At 39.7% G+C, this 17,437-nt stretch overlaps 1 protein-coding gene and 2 non-coding genes across 3 annotated transcripts; 2 read left to right on the top strand and 1 right to left on the bottom strand.

The window, feature by feature from the left end:
- Trnas-cga (transfer RNA serine (anticodon CGA)) lies at positions 1 to 82 on the top strand. Its single transcript has one exon. It is a non-coding gene; the product is annotated as a tRNA-Ser (tRNA).
- Positions 83 to 3,436: 3,354 nt separating this feature from the next.
- Trnas-uga (transfer RNA serine (anticodon UGA)) lies at positions 3,437 to 3,518 on the top strand. The gene has a single exon. It is a non-coding gene; the product is annotated as a tRNA-Ser (tRNA).
- Positions 3,519 to 14,133: 10,615 nt separating this feature from the next.
- Positions 14,134 to 17,354, bottom strand: LOC110066465 (alpha-1B adrenergic receptor-like). The gene has a single exon (XM_020773693.2). The coding sequence runs from the start codon at positions 15,763 to 15,765 to the stop codon at positions 14,854 to 14,856; it is 912 nt and encodes a 303-aa protein (XP_020629352.1). The 5' UTR covers positions 15,766 to 17,354; the 3' UTR covers positions 14,134 to 14,853.
- Positions 17,355 to 17,437: the final 83 nt, after the last annotated feature.

Below are 17,437 nucleotides of genomic sequence, written 5' to 3'. Positions count from 1 at the left end.
GCTGCGATGGCCGAGTGGTTAAGGCGTTGGACTCGAAATCCAATGGGGTCTCCCCGCGCAGGTTCGAATCCTGCTCGCAGCGTTGCTTTTGGGAAGTTTTTTTTTTTTGTTTACGCTCTTTTTTCAGCCTTGAAACAGCGTATTGTTCACAAAAGGCGTCATCTAAATTGCAAAAATGTTTAACTTAAAATGTAGCAGACTGCATATTATGAAACACAAAAGTCGTCCACGACGTTGAAGGGCAGTTTGTGACAGTGATGCCCCAAATTACTTTGCATCTTGTACGTGCGTGTGTAGTTGTCATCTTGGTGTGGTAAGGCGGTATATAGCGAGCAACAGGTACAAATGGTCTACGTTAACATTGTTATTTTCCTAATGACTTGATGTTTTCAAGATTCCTATTTTACAATTTATAAACGAGTACAGACATTAATGAAGTTCTTTCATATATTCACTTAAATTTTTGTACGTATTTGTAATGGTTCATAAGGGAAACAAATCTGCCATCGATGATCACGTGACTGGCAAATCAAGCACATCTCTTTCGAAGAAAGGTTACTGATAGTCGAGTCTTCTATTCGGTGTTTCCATGATGGCAGTTAAATGACTCAGTGTTAATAAAATAGCAAAGATTCTCGCGGGCATTTTTGTCATAGAAAACTAGCTACTCTTTCAGAGGTTAAAGAACACAAGAAGTTCAAGAGCTGAAATAGGGCCTGCCAGCTTGACCGATGAAGCCGCTGAAAGGCATGGTGTAACACAGTGTAACTTTTGAAAGAGCATTTACGCCACTCGCATGAACAATTCCGAGGTGAACGTGAAGCGGTCACAAGAGTCGTGGGCAGCTGTGTTTTTCAGAACCCGTGACCAAAAGTGGAAAATTTTTAAGGAGTCGCATCTTGAAAAGTTTAGCCTAAACTTTTTAAGTTCGTCGTTTGTAATCCGTGTTAATCTTTTCCATCCTTCACCATCCTTGTTCCTTTATGGTTGATTATTATTATCTCTATGGTGTTTTTCTATCTCAGTAAACTATTATTTTCAGATTTCCTTTAGTTCGGCGCGAGTGAATTAAATTCGACGTTTGAAACCACTGCAGTTCTTTTGTCATGCCACTGCCGAGCCAAATTCATTTGAGTTCGGCACGGCAGTAGCATGACGTTTGGACCTGTCAATGTTCCGGGAAAAGACCTCTATACTTTGAAACACTTTCTGTACAAACGGCTGCATTGCAAAGTTTTGAAAGGTATGAAAGATTCAGCCAGAATGCCAGGACTTATATATCTTCTTTGGTGTTTTTCTTTCTTACTAAACTACTATTTTCAGGTTCCCTTTAGTTTAAAGGTAATTTTGCCTAAGCCAAAATAACTCAAAATGCCGTGACTGAGCTCCTTTAAGCTGTATAAATATTGCGTCTAAAACATTCCCTTCTTTCAACATTAGTATTCAAGATTAAAGACAGGAGGCTGAAGAACAAATGTCATTTTAGTCTAGGTTAGAAGGATAATAGCTTCAGCCGAGCATAATTTTGAGCATAATACCCTGGGTTTCACGAGTGACACCTGAAAGTATATCCAACAGACCCCATTCGAGCTCGCTTGCTAGCAGGCTGACATGACAATTTTTGTTAGTACTGTGACGAATGCCCGCGACATTGTCTGATGACGTAGGAACAATGGGAAACTCCTGAGTCCTTTAACTACAAACGTTTTCCCCAGAACGGCATTTGCACCTTCTCTTGGTTAAACAAAACGAAATTACTTTGGTGGACTGAGCTCAGGATTAAACGCTGAATAACAGAAGTTGCATATTTCCCAAAATGGCGTGCGGCTTCATATGGAGGGTAATACAGCTTGTCGCAATTTTGGCCGCCATACTGGGGAGCAGGGAAACACGTCAGAAAATACAATGATTATCCGGAAAATTTGAATTAATAAAAATTTATGAATTGGAAACTTGATATGCTAGCTTATGCTAATTTACCGGAAAGACTTTTTCCAACTTCTGACGACATTCAACTGGAAGTGCGCATGCCTTTTATTCAAGCGTGTTCACGTGACGCCATGCGTCGAGTGCACTGAAAAGGGAGAAAATTATTACTCATACCAGTTCTTTGTCTTCCTCTCTCAGTTTGTCCAATTATGTTTTTTCTTAATTAACCTCAAATACATGTCTGAAAGCATTTCGTCCACCGAGGTGGTTTGCCGAGACTCAATACTGAATTTAACTTCTTTTATGTTCCTTATGTGAGTTACTATATCCCACGACTCAGTGCTGACGCGGGGCAGGAAATTATTGAGTGAAATCAATTGTGTTAGGCCCGGTTTAAACGTCGCATTTTACATGCGCCGAATCAAATACTAATATTAGTCGATTCGAATGAATAAGTTCGGCTAATTTGATTTAAACGTCGCATTTTTTTGCCGAATAAAATTGTAGCCTACGTAGCAAGCGTTTCCGTGGGGTTTGGGAGTAAAGAAAGACCGAGGAACGGGATTTTCGGTGTTTTGCCCGCGCGAAAACGCCGAAAATCCCGTTCCTCGGTCTTTCTTTACTCCCAAACCCCACGGAAACGCTTGCTACGCAGGCTAACTCAACAGTCGCCGTATATTGCTTTCCTACCCCGCATGTCATGTAGCACAGAGCGGTTTTTGCTTGAAGGCCGAAACTTAAGCTTAATTGGAGCGAAGCAAGCAAGAACCACACATACTGGCATCTTCAACAGCCTTCCTTCTACATGATACATCTCCTGCTGCAACTGCCGCCAAAAATTCCCTTCAGCTTGTTGTGCGCATGTCATGCAGCACAAAACTGTGGAGTTATGGGTAAAATATAATTTAACATAATTTATGAATTAGATTCGGCACATGTAAAATGCGGCGTTTAACTCAACTGTCGGACTTCAGTCGTATATTCGACTAGATCAGTCGAATATTCCTTAAGAAAATATTTTAGTATATTAAATATTAAGCTTTCCTAATTCATCGCTCTCACAACTAAATTCTTGAGGGCATAGTAACTGTTGTTAAGCCATACGTCTTGTTTTAACAAGACGTTTTTACACTGAAGATTTAAAAATCTTCAGTGTAAAAATATATTGATGACGGTGAAAACAGGAGCAAAAAGGACGATCTCAAAGTAAATGAAAGAGTTTAACCCTTCGTTATCATTAATCTCCAGAGAGCGGTGTGCAGTTAAAGAGTTAATATCGCTAAGCTGATATATACATATGGAGAGAGAGCCGTTTTCACCCACGTTGCCAGCAGCCATGCAAATTTATTGAAGTAAAAGAAAGTGTTTACATAAGAAAAGAGTTCAACTCTCACAGGATTGGTTTCGAACACCAATAGGGCTGCTGTGATGTCATGTTAAAACATCCTATTACATTGGAGACGTTGCTTAGGTTTTTATAGCGTATCTGAAAGAAGGTTAAAATGTAGCTGCGATGGCCGAGTGGTTAAGGCGTTGGACTTGAAATCCAATGGGGTCTCCCCGCGCAGGTTCGAATCCTGCTCGCAGCGTCCGTTGAACATCATATTTTTATTCAAGTTTTCCTCGTTTTTCAGTAACAAAGAAATATATAAACCGTTTAACTTTTCTGTGGCGTAATGCAAATCTGAACTAAAGATTATCTTAAGGCCATATTTTTCAGCCACACATCATGGAGACACTATTCTAAATACAGAGCTACTCCACAGCAATGAATTAAGGACTCACTTTGGAAAAAGAGTATCCATGCGAGTGCTTTTGATAATTTTTAGGGGGCTGGGGTGGGGCAGAGGGAGTCTCAATTAACAAACGTGGCGGTACGGTTTGCTGAAAGGAACGATATCAGCGGTGGTATTTTAAGGCTAAATTATCATATCACTGAAAGAAGTTAAAGAACCAGTTAGAGAACCAGAAGAAAGCAACAGCCGAAACATTTGAAACTGGAGAAAGAAGCCAGTCCAGGAGGATCGGTATGCCTCGAGAGAAGCCTATAGCTACAACCGTGGACTAATTGTGTTGGAAAATGGGCAAAGACATGAAATCATAACCTTAATATCTACAGAATAAGTATCACCACCCCCATTGCCTCTTTAAATGTTGGAAAATGGTAAAATGCGAGCTGTTGTTGGATGACAGTGTTTTGTCTGCATTGCACAGGGGTGGTGAGGGGTAAAATGCGTATAGGATGAAGTTTTCCAACCCTTGTGACCAAGGTCGTAGATTACCCTACAATACAGTTGCATCGACGGCTTCTAGTTTTTAGTCAGCTCTATCACCAAAACACTTAGGAATGTGCGTTCCCTTCATTTATATTTTTTCATTCCCCCTCCCCCCTTACCTTCCAAAAGCGCACGAACGGATACTCTCCGCCCTGGAAATTACTTTTTTCCCATGTGATCGAGAATATGGAGATGTTTGCTGCTATGAACTTGCTGTCATCATTTTTTCTTTTGTTTACACAAATGTAAAAAAAAAAATAAAAAAATAAATGTTTGAAATGTTACCAGACGAAATGAGTAAAAAAAAAATCAAATCGAAATACTAATTTTTGGTATTACAAAATTCAAAAAGAAAAACAAGCTACTTACAAAGACTTATATGCTTACAATGCGGATGCTTACATTACTTATAAATACAACGTTAGAATGACTTTATTACAGTAACCTACAACTACACATCACCTATCTTGTAGAAAATTGTCAAATTCTTAAAATGCGTTCAAGGACACCACAGTTACAGATAATAAAACTCTACACTTAAATAAAATTTTTCAAGGCAATTTATTACATCACCGACGACTGAAAAAATAGCATCGAACCGACGAGAACTTATACCTGCGTAGAAGTGCAAAACGACTTAAATAAAAAAAAATTCATCAGTACGCAATACCCTGATAGACAGAAAATGTTTCATATACTCACTGACGTCGTAATTAAACCAGCAAAATCCTTGAAAATAATTACACGCCAAAGTGTAATTTTCAATCGGATTTTGAATCCCCCGCACAAATGCTAAAAAATTGGATGCCAGTTGTATTCTCCCTAAAGCACTCATGTCAGCTTACCTCGCGGACGTAAATAACACTCAGTGGAACAAACTGAAAATTTATTAAGAAACCTGTCAAGGTTACAAAATGAAGCGGGGTAAACTGTTGCGCAACCGAAGCAAACAAAACGAGACACCCGGCTAAAGAGTGAGTGTGTGTGAAGACCACTGTTGTGAAACCTCTTTTACACAATTCCGCTGTGAAAGCATGGTATCGTGGTTTTGGATCGCTGGGTGGATAATCACTGTGATGACCCTCCTTGGCAATGGCTTCACAATATACTTAATCACCACAAGACGACGACTCTTCACCTTGCCTAACTGGTTCATTCTCTCGCTGGCGGTGGCAGATTTTCTTTACGTCTTGTGCTACTTCCCGGCTTCATTCTTTTGCAATTTGCTGTTTCATAGCTGCAATCGTGAGTACCGGATTATGGTAGTATAGCTGTTCATGTATGCATCCGTAACAAATTTGGTCGCCATGACTATCGATCGGTACATCGCCATTGCATTGCCTCTGAGATACGTCGTTTTGGTGAGCTCTCGTCGCGTTTTGACCGCCATTTTCTCTGCATGGGCATTTTCGTTAATACTCGCTCCGATTCAGTATCAAGTAGAGAGAGCAGATTCCACAAGCCTACATAGAGTGTTTGAAATAACCCGACTAGCAACCGTGGAAGTGACTCCAGCTGTTATTTTAGTCACTTCTACAATTCGTATGTTATTGATAAGAAGAAAACCCATGAAACAAGCCGCCATTCAAGTTTCGCAATTACTTTACAACAAACGGAGGGGAAGCCCTGATTGTCACTTTAAACTGTCAAGAAAGAGAGAGTTGTCATCTGTACAAGTCATATGCGTCGTTGTTTCTGTTTTTATTGTTTGCTATGCTATGAATATTTCATTATCATTTCGCATTGGTCTTGAAATCTGTAATCCTCCAACAGAGGTCCGCGATCTTCTCGCCATTTTGTTGTTGGTGAACTCTTTAATAAACCCTTTTGCTTACGCCTTCCTAAAAAATGACATCAAAAAAGAATGTGAGGCTCTTTTTCGTCGGAAATTTAAAACAGGTAAATAAGGAAACATAGCTGTCAATTTATTTGCTGTGGCACGCGTCCCAATAATAAATAATAAAAAGATGACGTTAAGTACTGAGGCTTCATGATAAAACATTAATTGTAAAGTTTAAGGTAAGCTAGACTACGAGTAGTCCCTCTCTCGCTTAGTCCATCGTGCGTGACGCGAAAGAAAACTGCGAGAGAAAAATAGCAGCGCGAAATCCTGGGGGCGAGGAGCCCCCAGGATTTCGCGCGGCTATTTTTTTCTCGCGGTTTTCTTTCGCGTCACGCACGATGGACTAAGCGAGAGAGGGACTACTCGTAGTCTATAATAACAAGTGAAAGAAACACTATACTGACATATTTATTTATGAATGTTGAAAATGATATCCAAACCAGGAGCCATAATCGGGGACGGAGACCGTAAGCGCGCGCCATTTCTAGTATTAGGGTTGTCCCCATGATATGGGACAATAATTCTATTTTTAGAACAAATTGCGCCATCGCCTGCGGCACACGCGCGTACATGCTGCGAGGATTTTTGCGGATGTCGCGCGGAGGAAATGGCGTCCGAAATTCCCGAAAATTTTCATGTTTTTGGCCCACAACTCAACGCGTTCACGTCTGTTGGAATTTTGCCTAAGTATTTTCGTCGTAAGCTGCTCCAGTTTGAGTGAAGTAAGACATGGTCGAATTTAGGTATGTTCCGCTGTAAGCCTGTATATATCGCTGACCAAGTTGTGTTCCGACGGATGCTTCTTTTACATGAGCTGTACATTACTCCACTTTGAATTTCACATATGTTGAAGATTAACAGCTTTTCCATTACACAGCAGAAAACTAGCTGGATATATTTAGATATAGCAGAGCTTCAGGGCCTCATAGTTTCCTAGCTCCTCTTGCCACACACTTGCGAGGAATTTATCGGTCTATCGCGACCGAAAAGTAAAACAAAATAATTGCCAGTTTGAGTTTCGCTTGAATTTTAAGCAACGCTTGATGTTTCATCCAAGGCCCAATAACTTTACGTCCGTAGATACTGCTCAGTTTTATTCGTGTAAAAATCCAGTAAATTCTCTGTTGTCAATGAATGAGAGCGCCCGCCGATGCGTGTTTTCCGTACAGTCAGTAAACATGACAAATTGTACTTCCGCCGCACTTTCGTGTGAAAGCGTACATCGAACTCAAACAATAACTCTATAGTTTTTAAATATGTTTAAGATTGATAAATGTTTGAGAACATATTAAAAGCTAAGCTGGAAATATGTGAATAAAGCAGAAATAATCAGCAAAGTTACGATGACGCTTTCTTTAATCAACTTGGAATAACGATTTCGAGTTTGTTGATCGAGCTATCAAAACTCCTTGTCTATTTTCATTTTCGCAGTGTAAAACTTCACTATGCTTATGTTGAAGAAACACATATGATGTTAGTAGCCTTTTTTGCGTTCGTGAAATTTGTTACAGCATCTCAGCACAAAAGATAACGAAAGAAATCTTTGTCAAGATTTGTTGACAATTCAAACACCGATTCGGACTTGAAAGTGCACGAGCTGCACTATGCAAATGAGCTAATTGTACGTGTCAGACTTTCCTTTCAAAAACTTTTGCCAACTCACCAAACAAGCAGAAACAATAAGAAACCGTCAAAACAGGTTTTGGTTATGATGAACCATTGTCTGAGAAACTCACAAATTAACTCGATACCAGAGTGTAGAGTTTTCTTGTTATATTCTTAAGTCAGAACAAACGCAAAAACATACGCGTAAGCTTACAACTAGCGTGAGCAGATCTTAGTATTCATTCCCAGCGCGAGATTGAAGTCTTGTTTTCGACCCTGAAAAACCCACCTTTTCCGTTAGCTCAGAGCATAAAACTACATATAAGCGCCCTGGTTCGTATTCCCTGCCTTATTCCCTGCCATCGCTGTGAAAAATACGCAAAAGAATCCCTCAACTCTCACCATTTGATCACACAACGTGACAACATCCACGCGAGAGCCCCCGACACGTGCATAAAATAATCAGAAATAATCCGCGCGGATATATGACGTCAGGATGGCGCAATTTGTTCTAAAAATAGAAAAATTGTCCCATATCATAGGTGCGCGCGAATCCCGACACTTACGGTCTCCGTCCCCGATTATGGCTCCTGATCCAAACTTCTTCTTAGTTTAAGCCTTAAACTTTTGCACGTAAAACATCATTTATTACCAACCTTAAATAAGCAACATTTTATAATCATTTATGTCAACGTAAAAAAAAGTTTTCGAGTGACTCCAGGGATAGTGGAGCGTATTTTGAATTGGGGGGGGGGGGGGCGGGGGGGGACTTACAATCGAGCGCCAGAGGCGCTAACTTGTAGGGGGTGTGGAGATATTTGTAAAATTATTTTATGTATGTAAAGCCCCTCCCCCGCCCCCCCTCCCAGCACCCCCAGCTCCGCCGTCCCTGGCCTCATTTTTGAAAGAAGTCTTCTATCAACAGGTGTTAAGCTCTTCTCTTTTTGTTTCATGAAAACTGTTCATGTGAAAGTGAGTTTGATTTACATCTTCACAAACATGACACCGTAAAAATAGTCCACTAATTTCCGGGGCGGCCCAAAATTTCACGACAGGTTTCTGCAAACCTTTCATTTCAACGTGAGTGTAATATTAGCACGAGATGGAATGATTATTCTCGTTTAATTTGGAATAAATAAGCATTCAGTTGTATATTCTTCAAACAACGCTCGTTTTGCAAGGCTTTGAAAAATTTACTCCATTTTCAATTTCAAATTGCACTCGAAAGCATGTGATTATCATTATTCAATGCTTCAGTAAGTTATTGACTTCAAGTTTATATTCTCGAGAAGGACTTCCCCTCACTCCTTGTTGAACATTGAAGGACACTCGCGTTCTTGCGACACCAAACGACCGTCAGGTTTAAAAACTTCTGATCGGGTTCCTTTTTTCAGAGAAGACGAGAAGACAAGCTAAGGAGTTATTATATTTCTTGTACTTCCGGCGTCGTTGTTGATCTACCAGGAAGCCTAACTAAAAGTGTTTATTTTCTAATGGTCAAGATGATCGCAAGTTATATAACTATCGCGTGGCTTTTAACTACTACAGCAATCATTGGAAATGGGCTCGTCACTTATCTGATCGTCATTAAAAAACACCTTCAGACATCCACAAACTGGTTTGTTTTGTCACTCGCTGTAGCTGATTTCTCCTTTGCTCTTTGTTTCTTTCCCGTCGCATATTTCTGTGAGAAAGCTCTCTCGTGTGAGACCGACCTTCGAGGAATCATGTCGTGGCAGTTTGCATTTATCTCCATCGCGAACCTTTGCATCATGGCAGCGGACCGATATAGCGCTATCGTAATTCCGTTTAAGTATGTTAGGTTCATGAACACAAGACGGGTTTTCTTGCTAATTCAGCAGCTAACCCTTTTCCGTATGCCTTTGTTAAGATGTTTAAATTTCATATAGCCGGGTCATAAAACGAGCTGTCTCAATGTATCCGTCTCCTTTTTTACACGCGAACGAACAAAACTACCTTACATGTATGAGGAAGGGAAGTAGAGAACCTCAAAAATATAATTTACTATGAAAAACATATACTGACGGCCAAAAGGGCGAAGCTAAATCAAAATGGAACATGGAAGTTTGGAATTGAAGGATCATTTAAGACGAAAAAATACCAAAAAAAAAAACAAGAATCTGATGTAGGTAGAGTTTCAAACCGGCGTTCACATGATTCATTTCAAAATCACTCTTTTTCCGAGTTATTAGCGAAGTTTACTCAATACAACCTGTATATATGTTTTATTTAAACAACGAAGCTTTGAAAAACCCGCCTATTGTTTTTCAAACGAGGCAAAACGCACTCGATGTGAAATTAGGTAGTCCAATATGCTAATTATTCTACTTGCAAGGTGTGTGAGATAGTTAAGGAACATTTCACAACATTGAGTACATTATTTCTAACAGCAGATTGTACAGCTTAGTTTGCAAATATATTTATATATCAGACAAAAAGAAAAGATGCGAAAGGTGTCCCTTAAGTAAACAGAGTCTCGTTTAATTTTGCACTGTGAGCTGGACCAGAAGCATATCACCTATCTAGGTGATATGCTTCTGGCTGGACTGATTAAACTTTTTTTCATTTGATTTCAAGTGACTGATAACTATTGAATCACTCATGCTCACGGCTTTGTTCGGAAGTTGGAGCGCGCAATTTCTTTAACATTTTAGAAAAGGAAATTACAAACTTTTGAATTACACAAGCACTTAATGCGGATTTTTAAAACACTCGAGAACTGTGCCAGGAACACTCGTTCAGCCTTGTGCATCTCTATGCACTTATGTCATGTTCTTGATCATTCTTGGGTGTCTAACCCGACAGCAGACTCGTACCCTGTCGCTATTAACTGACGGGTTCGAGAACGATTTCTATCCACGTGGAACGGCTTCAAAGGTCTTCAAATGACAGACGCGCATCGTCGAAAGCTAAACGAGTCAATTTTGAAACGTTAGCACGTTTTTTAAATACACAATTTAAAGTACACGAAAGTTTTAAGAACACTTGGCGATAAATCACGAAACATCTTGACAAAGACAGATTAAATTTTCGCGGGCCGTACACTAGAATACGGCCCTCTAAATTGACCAATCACAGCGCGCGTAGTAATTATTGGATGAGGTTTTTGTGATATCCAGAGTAATCAAGGTCGAGGTATAATCAAGGTCTCTTACCGAGACCTTGATTATTCTGGATAAAACCCGAAATCACAAAACCCGAATCAAGTAATTGTTTTAATATACATTGAACGACAAAAACTGGGAGTCATGTTTTTGTTTCTTCACTGACGGCAAGCAACACAAAGCGCGCGAACTTGACATGATTACCCTTAGAAATCATGCACCGCAGTCATACATGACGTGATTACCCATGACCTTGAGTGTCCTTGACATGATTATTGTATAATCTGCAGCTATATGACGTCACAGGCGCTGATTTCGAAAATTCACTGTACGCTTTCGGCCAATCAGAAAAGAGATAATGAGTTCAATGTATAATGATATTCAGTACCCAACCCGCAAAGGCGCTTCGAAATTCCTTCAATTTGCCGGCAAATGCAACATGAACAACTATTTCCACATCTAAAATCTTTTTGCCCCTTCCCCCATTATTTCATCACCCCCACCCCCAGACCATAAATAATGAACACTCTCTAAAATAGGAACGTTTCAGTTCCCGGTTTCTCTTCCGCGTCACTATACCAAGGAGTTCCGAAGTGTCTTACAACATAGAGGCTGGAGAAATTATTTGCCAAAAGAGGTTGTTTGTGGACTGAGAGAAGCACAAACAAACAAACAAACCATTTCCGTCGAACCGTTAAGGGGAGAGTTTCACGATTCGGCCCATGGCCAAGTGAGAAAATAAACTGGAACTTTTCGATTTCCCTCTCAGTGAATGAAGTGAAGTGAAAGACTTTATTTAATGAGGGTGACCCGTGACAGTAACTTAAGTTACTGATAAACTTGGGGCCCTCAGCTTAAAATAATTAGAATGCTAAAAATATATTATTTACAATAAAATGCTAAAATACGATATTATTTACAATAAAATACTTAATTAAGTTACTATTAAAAATGTTACAAATAATAAACTGGACTTGCAAATCTAATAGTTCAGCAATCACAGACTAAAATTCATTTGGTTAAGGGAAACGGCTGAGACCTAAATTTTGCTGAAGATATCGACGGATTTACATAGAAGCTCGTAGAAAGTGCCAAATTTAGTATTGAATATCGTATTTGTTATTCGGGCCAAAGGATTTACACTGGACACACGTACGAGTTAGCTGCTCGCATCCCATTGGTTCATAAGCAATGGAATTGAATGGTGCTTGGGAGTCGGTACATACAAAAGGAATTCTAAGAATTGATTGCAGCGTTTTCACGACTGAACCGCGAGACTTTGAAAGAAAAATGTACCACAAAAACCATCAGCTTGCTTTTGATTGTTTCATGAACTCATTGGATGGAATCGAATGGGTCAGTCACAACTCACACATGGGCCAAGCCGTTAAACCAGAACATTGTATTGGAAGCGCTAAAAATATATTCAAAAAAAAAAAAACATGAGTCGCCGAACGTACCTGGGTATTTAACGTTCATGGACCGAGACAATAACAAACAAGTGACATAAATAAACAAACTATTTAGTTATTTCAGCCCACTAGTAAGTGCTCAAAATACAAACTAAAAACAGAAGTTTAAGAGTACGATGCGACAAAGTTCACGTTATCAAACGTTCATGTTATTTCGAAGGGAAGCCTCACTAAGCTGCAGACGCTAAATATATACCATTCATGGCCAGCCGTCTACGCTCTCCATAGTTACAGCAATGTTACTTCTTATCGGCAAGGAAGCCTGAATATTCCATCCTTATTATGGTTTCTCTTTAAGCTTCGTCGCCACTGCCTACTATGCGCGCATTTCCTTCTAACGACGGGGACTTCTGTAATATTATTTCGTGCAGTAAAAATGGAAATGATTAGATCGAACATTTGATTGAGCGAACTATACACACATTAAGTCAAGCAATTTCCTATACACGGCAAAATACACCTGCACGATCCAGTAATTGCCATGACATTTAAATATTCGCCATTGCCCCTAAGAATAACATTCGGTTACTCGGAGGCCAGAAAAAAAAAAACAGCACGCCAAACAAAGTCGTTACGGAAAAAAGAAAGAGAAAAAGGCGTGACAGTGCAGGCCCAAATTCCAAGCACAGTTCTGCCAAGAGATGTGACTAACGCCTTATTTGTTTGGTTTTGTTTTGGATTTTTCTTTTTCTTAAGGAGTGAAGGGGCCTGAAGCAAGTCAAAAACTCGCACCTGCACGGCTCGCCTGCCGGAAGAGCACCTCTGAAACAAATGCATCCTTACAGCTTTACCCTAGAACTGTACATTGCCTTTTTCGGTTGTTCTGCTTAATATCTGTTATCGCAGTTGAATCTGCAGTGTAATATTCTTTTGTCGAAAAAGGCATACAAATGAAGCGGAAAGGTCAATATACAATGCAGAACAAGCGACCCTTTCGCCTCGTTTGTATGTCAAGCCGCAGAAAACAGCTGTTAGCATGAGAAAGCGGTATTTTCTTTGCTATCTCCCACGTGTTTAGAAACAATCAAATCTTCATGTGCTAATTCTTTCTGGCGATGAAAAATTCAACTAATTTTTTAAATGCAGGAAAATATCAAAAGACAACGTAGATCGACACCCCCGCCATCAAACATATGACTTTAAAAAGGTCGAAAGTGAACTGTTTAGAAGCCCTCCAAAAAGCGATCCTCTGCCGGCCGGCCTTTTTTGTGGTTACATCTTTTTGTTCAAAGCAGTTGATGCGTCATAAATTCACATAGCAACCACGAAGCCTTACCAAAGAACATTTGTTAAACGTTTTGCTTCTATTTCATAGAGTAATCAACGTTTACCACAGTAAGCGGTATTAGACGCCCTCTAGTCCGACCATATGTCTCTCACAGCTTTGAAATCATCCGGTTTTTATTGTTTCACGCCGTTTGGTATTTGCCACAGTTCGTCAAATGCTCTTCACTGCTGAATCGTTTTAAACGATGATCAGCTCATAAAAGGGTTAAAAATATGTTTGAATCAAACACGTAAATTAAAATAGCCGGCTACAGGTTGTGTCTTCAAAACCACCGCAATTATCTCCGGTAACTACATGCGTGAAAACACATGGTTAAATACAATCAGTATTGTAAATCCGTACGGGTAATGTAGTTGGCGAAACACGTTATTTTAGCATAATTGTTTTGCAAGTTGATCAGTAAGGATGCATCTTCGCCATTGATACGGTTTTGCTCACAGCGTTGCAATTAAGGAAAAGTACATCGACGTAGTCCAATATAACTTCGAAACACGTGGCTAAATACAATCAGTATTGTGAATTCGTAAGGTAATGTAGCTGGCTATGAAAACATTATTTAGCACGTTTGCTTTACAATTGACTTGAAGCATGCATCGCCGGTATTGACACGTTTTTATTCACAGTGTTGCAAGGAAAAGTACATCGACGCTGTCCAAGTTTTCTAACTCACTGATTTCACCTTAATCTCATTCTTTCCCCTCCTCCCCTTCCATTTCTCCAGTCTTTGGTGTTTTTTTATTTGTAAGTAAAACTTTGTTTCTGATGCTTCAGTCGATTTTTCTTCTCTTTTTAATACCAGTATGTTATGACACATCGACACAAAGTCCTTTAAAGTTCATTAAACGGCCATGTTTATTTGTTTTAAATGATAACAACTATAAACTAAAAACTTAATGCTTTTCAAAATAATCACAGCATGACACATATCTCTTGTCACAGTTTGGGTCCAGAATATATTTTTTTTTTTCCCTCAATTTTACCTCGATTCATTTTCGCTAGTTAATACCTCCTTTTCAGGCCAATAAAACAGCAATCCGAGCACGTCGCGAAAAAGAAAAAATATACAATTGCCTCCCGTATAAATATACCGGTCTACCTCAACTTCCGGAACGTTTGATTGGATTAAAAAAATGTTAGGCCTACTTGTGTTCCTAAAACATCGTCGAGGGTTGTGGCCCGTCAGTTGACACTATTTTCGGCTATTTAACGGGATTAAATCGAAATCATTGGGGAACTGTAAGATTGACGGCCATTTAAGGCGAGTAAAGACTGTTTAGTTGGACGGGACATGTTTGCAACGTTTATCCAAAAATGTTTACAAAACTTCTTCAAAAGCAAGATCACTCGATGAATTATTTATTTTTAAGGTTTTCAGCAGCTCTCTTTTAAAATCTCTTTTCATCAGTCCGTAAGCTACCGGATTTGCTGCAGAGTTTGTCAAAATAAGAATAGAAGATGTCACCAACACAGATTCAGGTGGCTGCTGATGGCCAAACACAGACGCGATCCTGACACTTACACCGAACACGTAACAGACCAAGAACATAACTACCACAGAAACGATAAGTCTGGTGGACGAAATCTCTTTCTCCGGGTCCAACTGCCTGTTTCTTCTCAAACCCGAATAATTGAAATCTAGCTGGGCCATGACAGCGGACCGTTCAAGACGACATCTTCGAACTATCAGCAAAATTCGAACAATGGCTAAAGGCAGGAAGACGAATGGCGTAATTCCGTAGACAAACAATGTGGCAAAGGTGAACACTTTCCAAGAAATGGCTTTGTTTGCCGGCGACGTAGCGGAGTAGGTCCACGATAATGGCAAAAGTGCTGTGACTATTGGAATACACCAGGTTGCAGATATCGCTAACAAAGTTCTTCTTCTGGTCATAACAGTCAGATACTTCAACGGCTTCACGATCGCGATGTAACGATCTACTGTCATGAGGCAAAGGTTCGTGACAGAGGCGCAGAGGAACACGTCAACACATAGCCACTGGATATGCCTCTTGTAGCACGGTTCGCTTTTACAGGCCCTTTGGTACGGGAAAAATGTTGCTCCTACAAAAAAATCCGCCACGGCCAGAGATAAGACGAACCAATTTGCTGTGGAGTTGAGACGCCGCCTGAAGATGACTAAATATATGACGAGACCGTTTCCAACGATCGCAGATGCCGTCAAGACCCAATGAAGCACAACGTTAAAGGTCTCTTCCCACTGCTCCATATTTGCCAAGGCTTCGTTGCACCGCTGCTTTTGTGTCGATCTTGGTTGATGATAATTCTGGAGGGCCACGTCTTATTAAAAAAACATTAAATAAAACTGGCTTTCGAATTTACTGGGATGTTCTGGCAACTAATGGGGTGAATAAAATTAAATTGAAATCGTAATCAAAAAATAAAAGGGGGCCGCTCTTCTGCCATTCAGTACCAGGTGAAACTCTGCTAGCGTCCGTCTTCTTTTCAGAACAACTGCAATTATTTGCTGCCTTTGAGAAAAGCGACTTAGCATTCGAATAGTTCATGTTTGTGATGCACGCCCCCTTTATAGCTGATATCCTGAATTATTATTTCAAGTCCGCGCTAATTTTAGACAGCCAATAAAATCCCTCGCTCAACCCCTTGCTGAGTTAGTCATGCCTGCGGTAATTTACTTCATTTTTTCTTAAACTAATCAGTTGCTAGGGTCATGTGTGGCTAATGCGTTCATCTATGCCTTAGCAAACTACCTATTTTAAAAGCTAGACCACAACAACAATCACAACCAAACATCAGGTTAAAAATGAACGAGAACTACAGAAAGATGTTGTCTTCAACACAGGAAGTAGGATGTTTTTCTTTCTTTAAGTAATCAATGCTTGCGGTAATCGAATACATGTTTGGCTATAGTTCGACGGCGAGCCAAACTTTTGGCACAATTTAAAGCTTGAATAGTGACGTCGGTATGAAACACAATATTGTTATACATATATACAATTTGTATAAAAGGTCTTCTTTCGTTGCTTATTTCATAAGTTTTGTCTTTGCTTAAGTATTTTAATGATCACACGAGACACCTCGTCTTCGTCTTGGCATTGATGACTTCGGATTAACGTTATAAAGTTCCTTCCAGTCGAAAACATCTCTTAAGCGCAAGAAACCAAACTGAGCTTTATTTTATGGTCTCAGATAAAACCCTTTTGACAAGTTGGGTATCACAAGGGCGCTGCACGAGAACTTTTCTTTGAACTACCTACAAAAATTAGTATGTACCACTCAGGTCATGAATAGTGTTTTTAACACGTTCTGATTGGTTAACTTGGAACAGAAGGTGATTAGCGAAGTACTATTCCGGTCTATTCCCTTCCGAGCAGCCGAAGAAAACCAAAATGGCTTATTGTCAGGTTATTTGGTCCGTTACTTACTCTGCTTTTGTGGTATACACTGATGCAACAATTATTCACCTCAGTGTCGGTGAAAGTGGTGGATATTTACCTCCATTTCGGTGAACAATTGTCAACTAAAACTTTCATTCGCACCGGACATGCGCACAAGAATACAAAATAATTGACAAACAAGAGACAAGCCAATCTAAAATGAACACTTTTAAAATTATTAAATGGAATTAAAAAGTTAGTTAGCTGTCACTACCTTATCCTTTTGAAGAAAAACAGTCATTTGCGGGCGATGAACAAATGATACAAGGACTTTAAAGAAAGGAAAGAAAAGGCATCTTCACGATCTAAAGATGAACTGTTTTTTATCATCGTAAGAAGTAGCTGTATACCCACAAGTATACGTTTACGTCTATAAATGCATTCTATCTCATTCCCACGCAGACGTGCAGAGATCGTTTGGCAGATCTTTTACGCTTGTCAAAAAGGCGACGATAAATGGTATCGTCAACACCCAAAGATCAA

The sequence above is a fragment of the Orbicella faveolata genome, unplaced genomic scaffold (assembly GCF_042242905.1).
Source record: "Orbicella faveolata isolate gen_17 unplaced genomic scaffold, um_ofav_v1 contig_1, whole genome shotgun sequence".
NCBI lineage: Eukaryota > Metazoa > Cnidaria > Anthozoa > Scleractinia > Merulinidae > Orbicella > Orbicella faveolata.
This window is presented reverse-complemented; position numbering and strand designations above follow the sequence as displayed.

What these genes read in the sequence shown, in the direction of transcription:
- LOC110066465 (XM_020773693.2), bottom strand. Translation starts at nt 15,765, where the DNA reads ATGGAGCAGTGGGAAGAGACCTTTAACGTTGTGCTTCATTGGGTCTTG.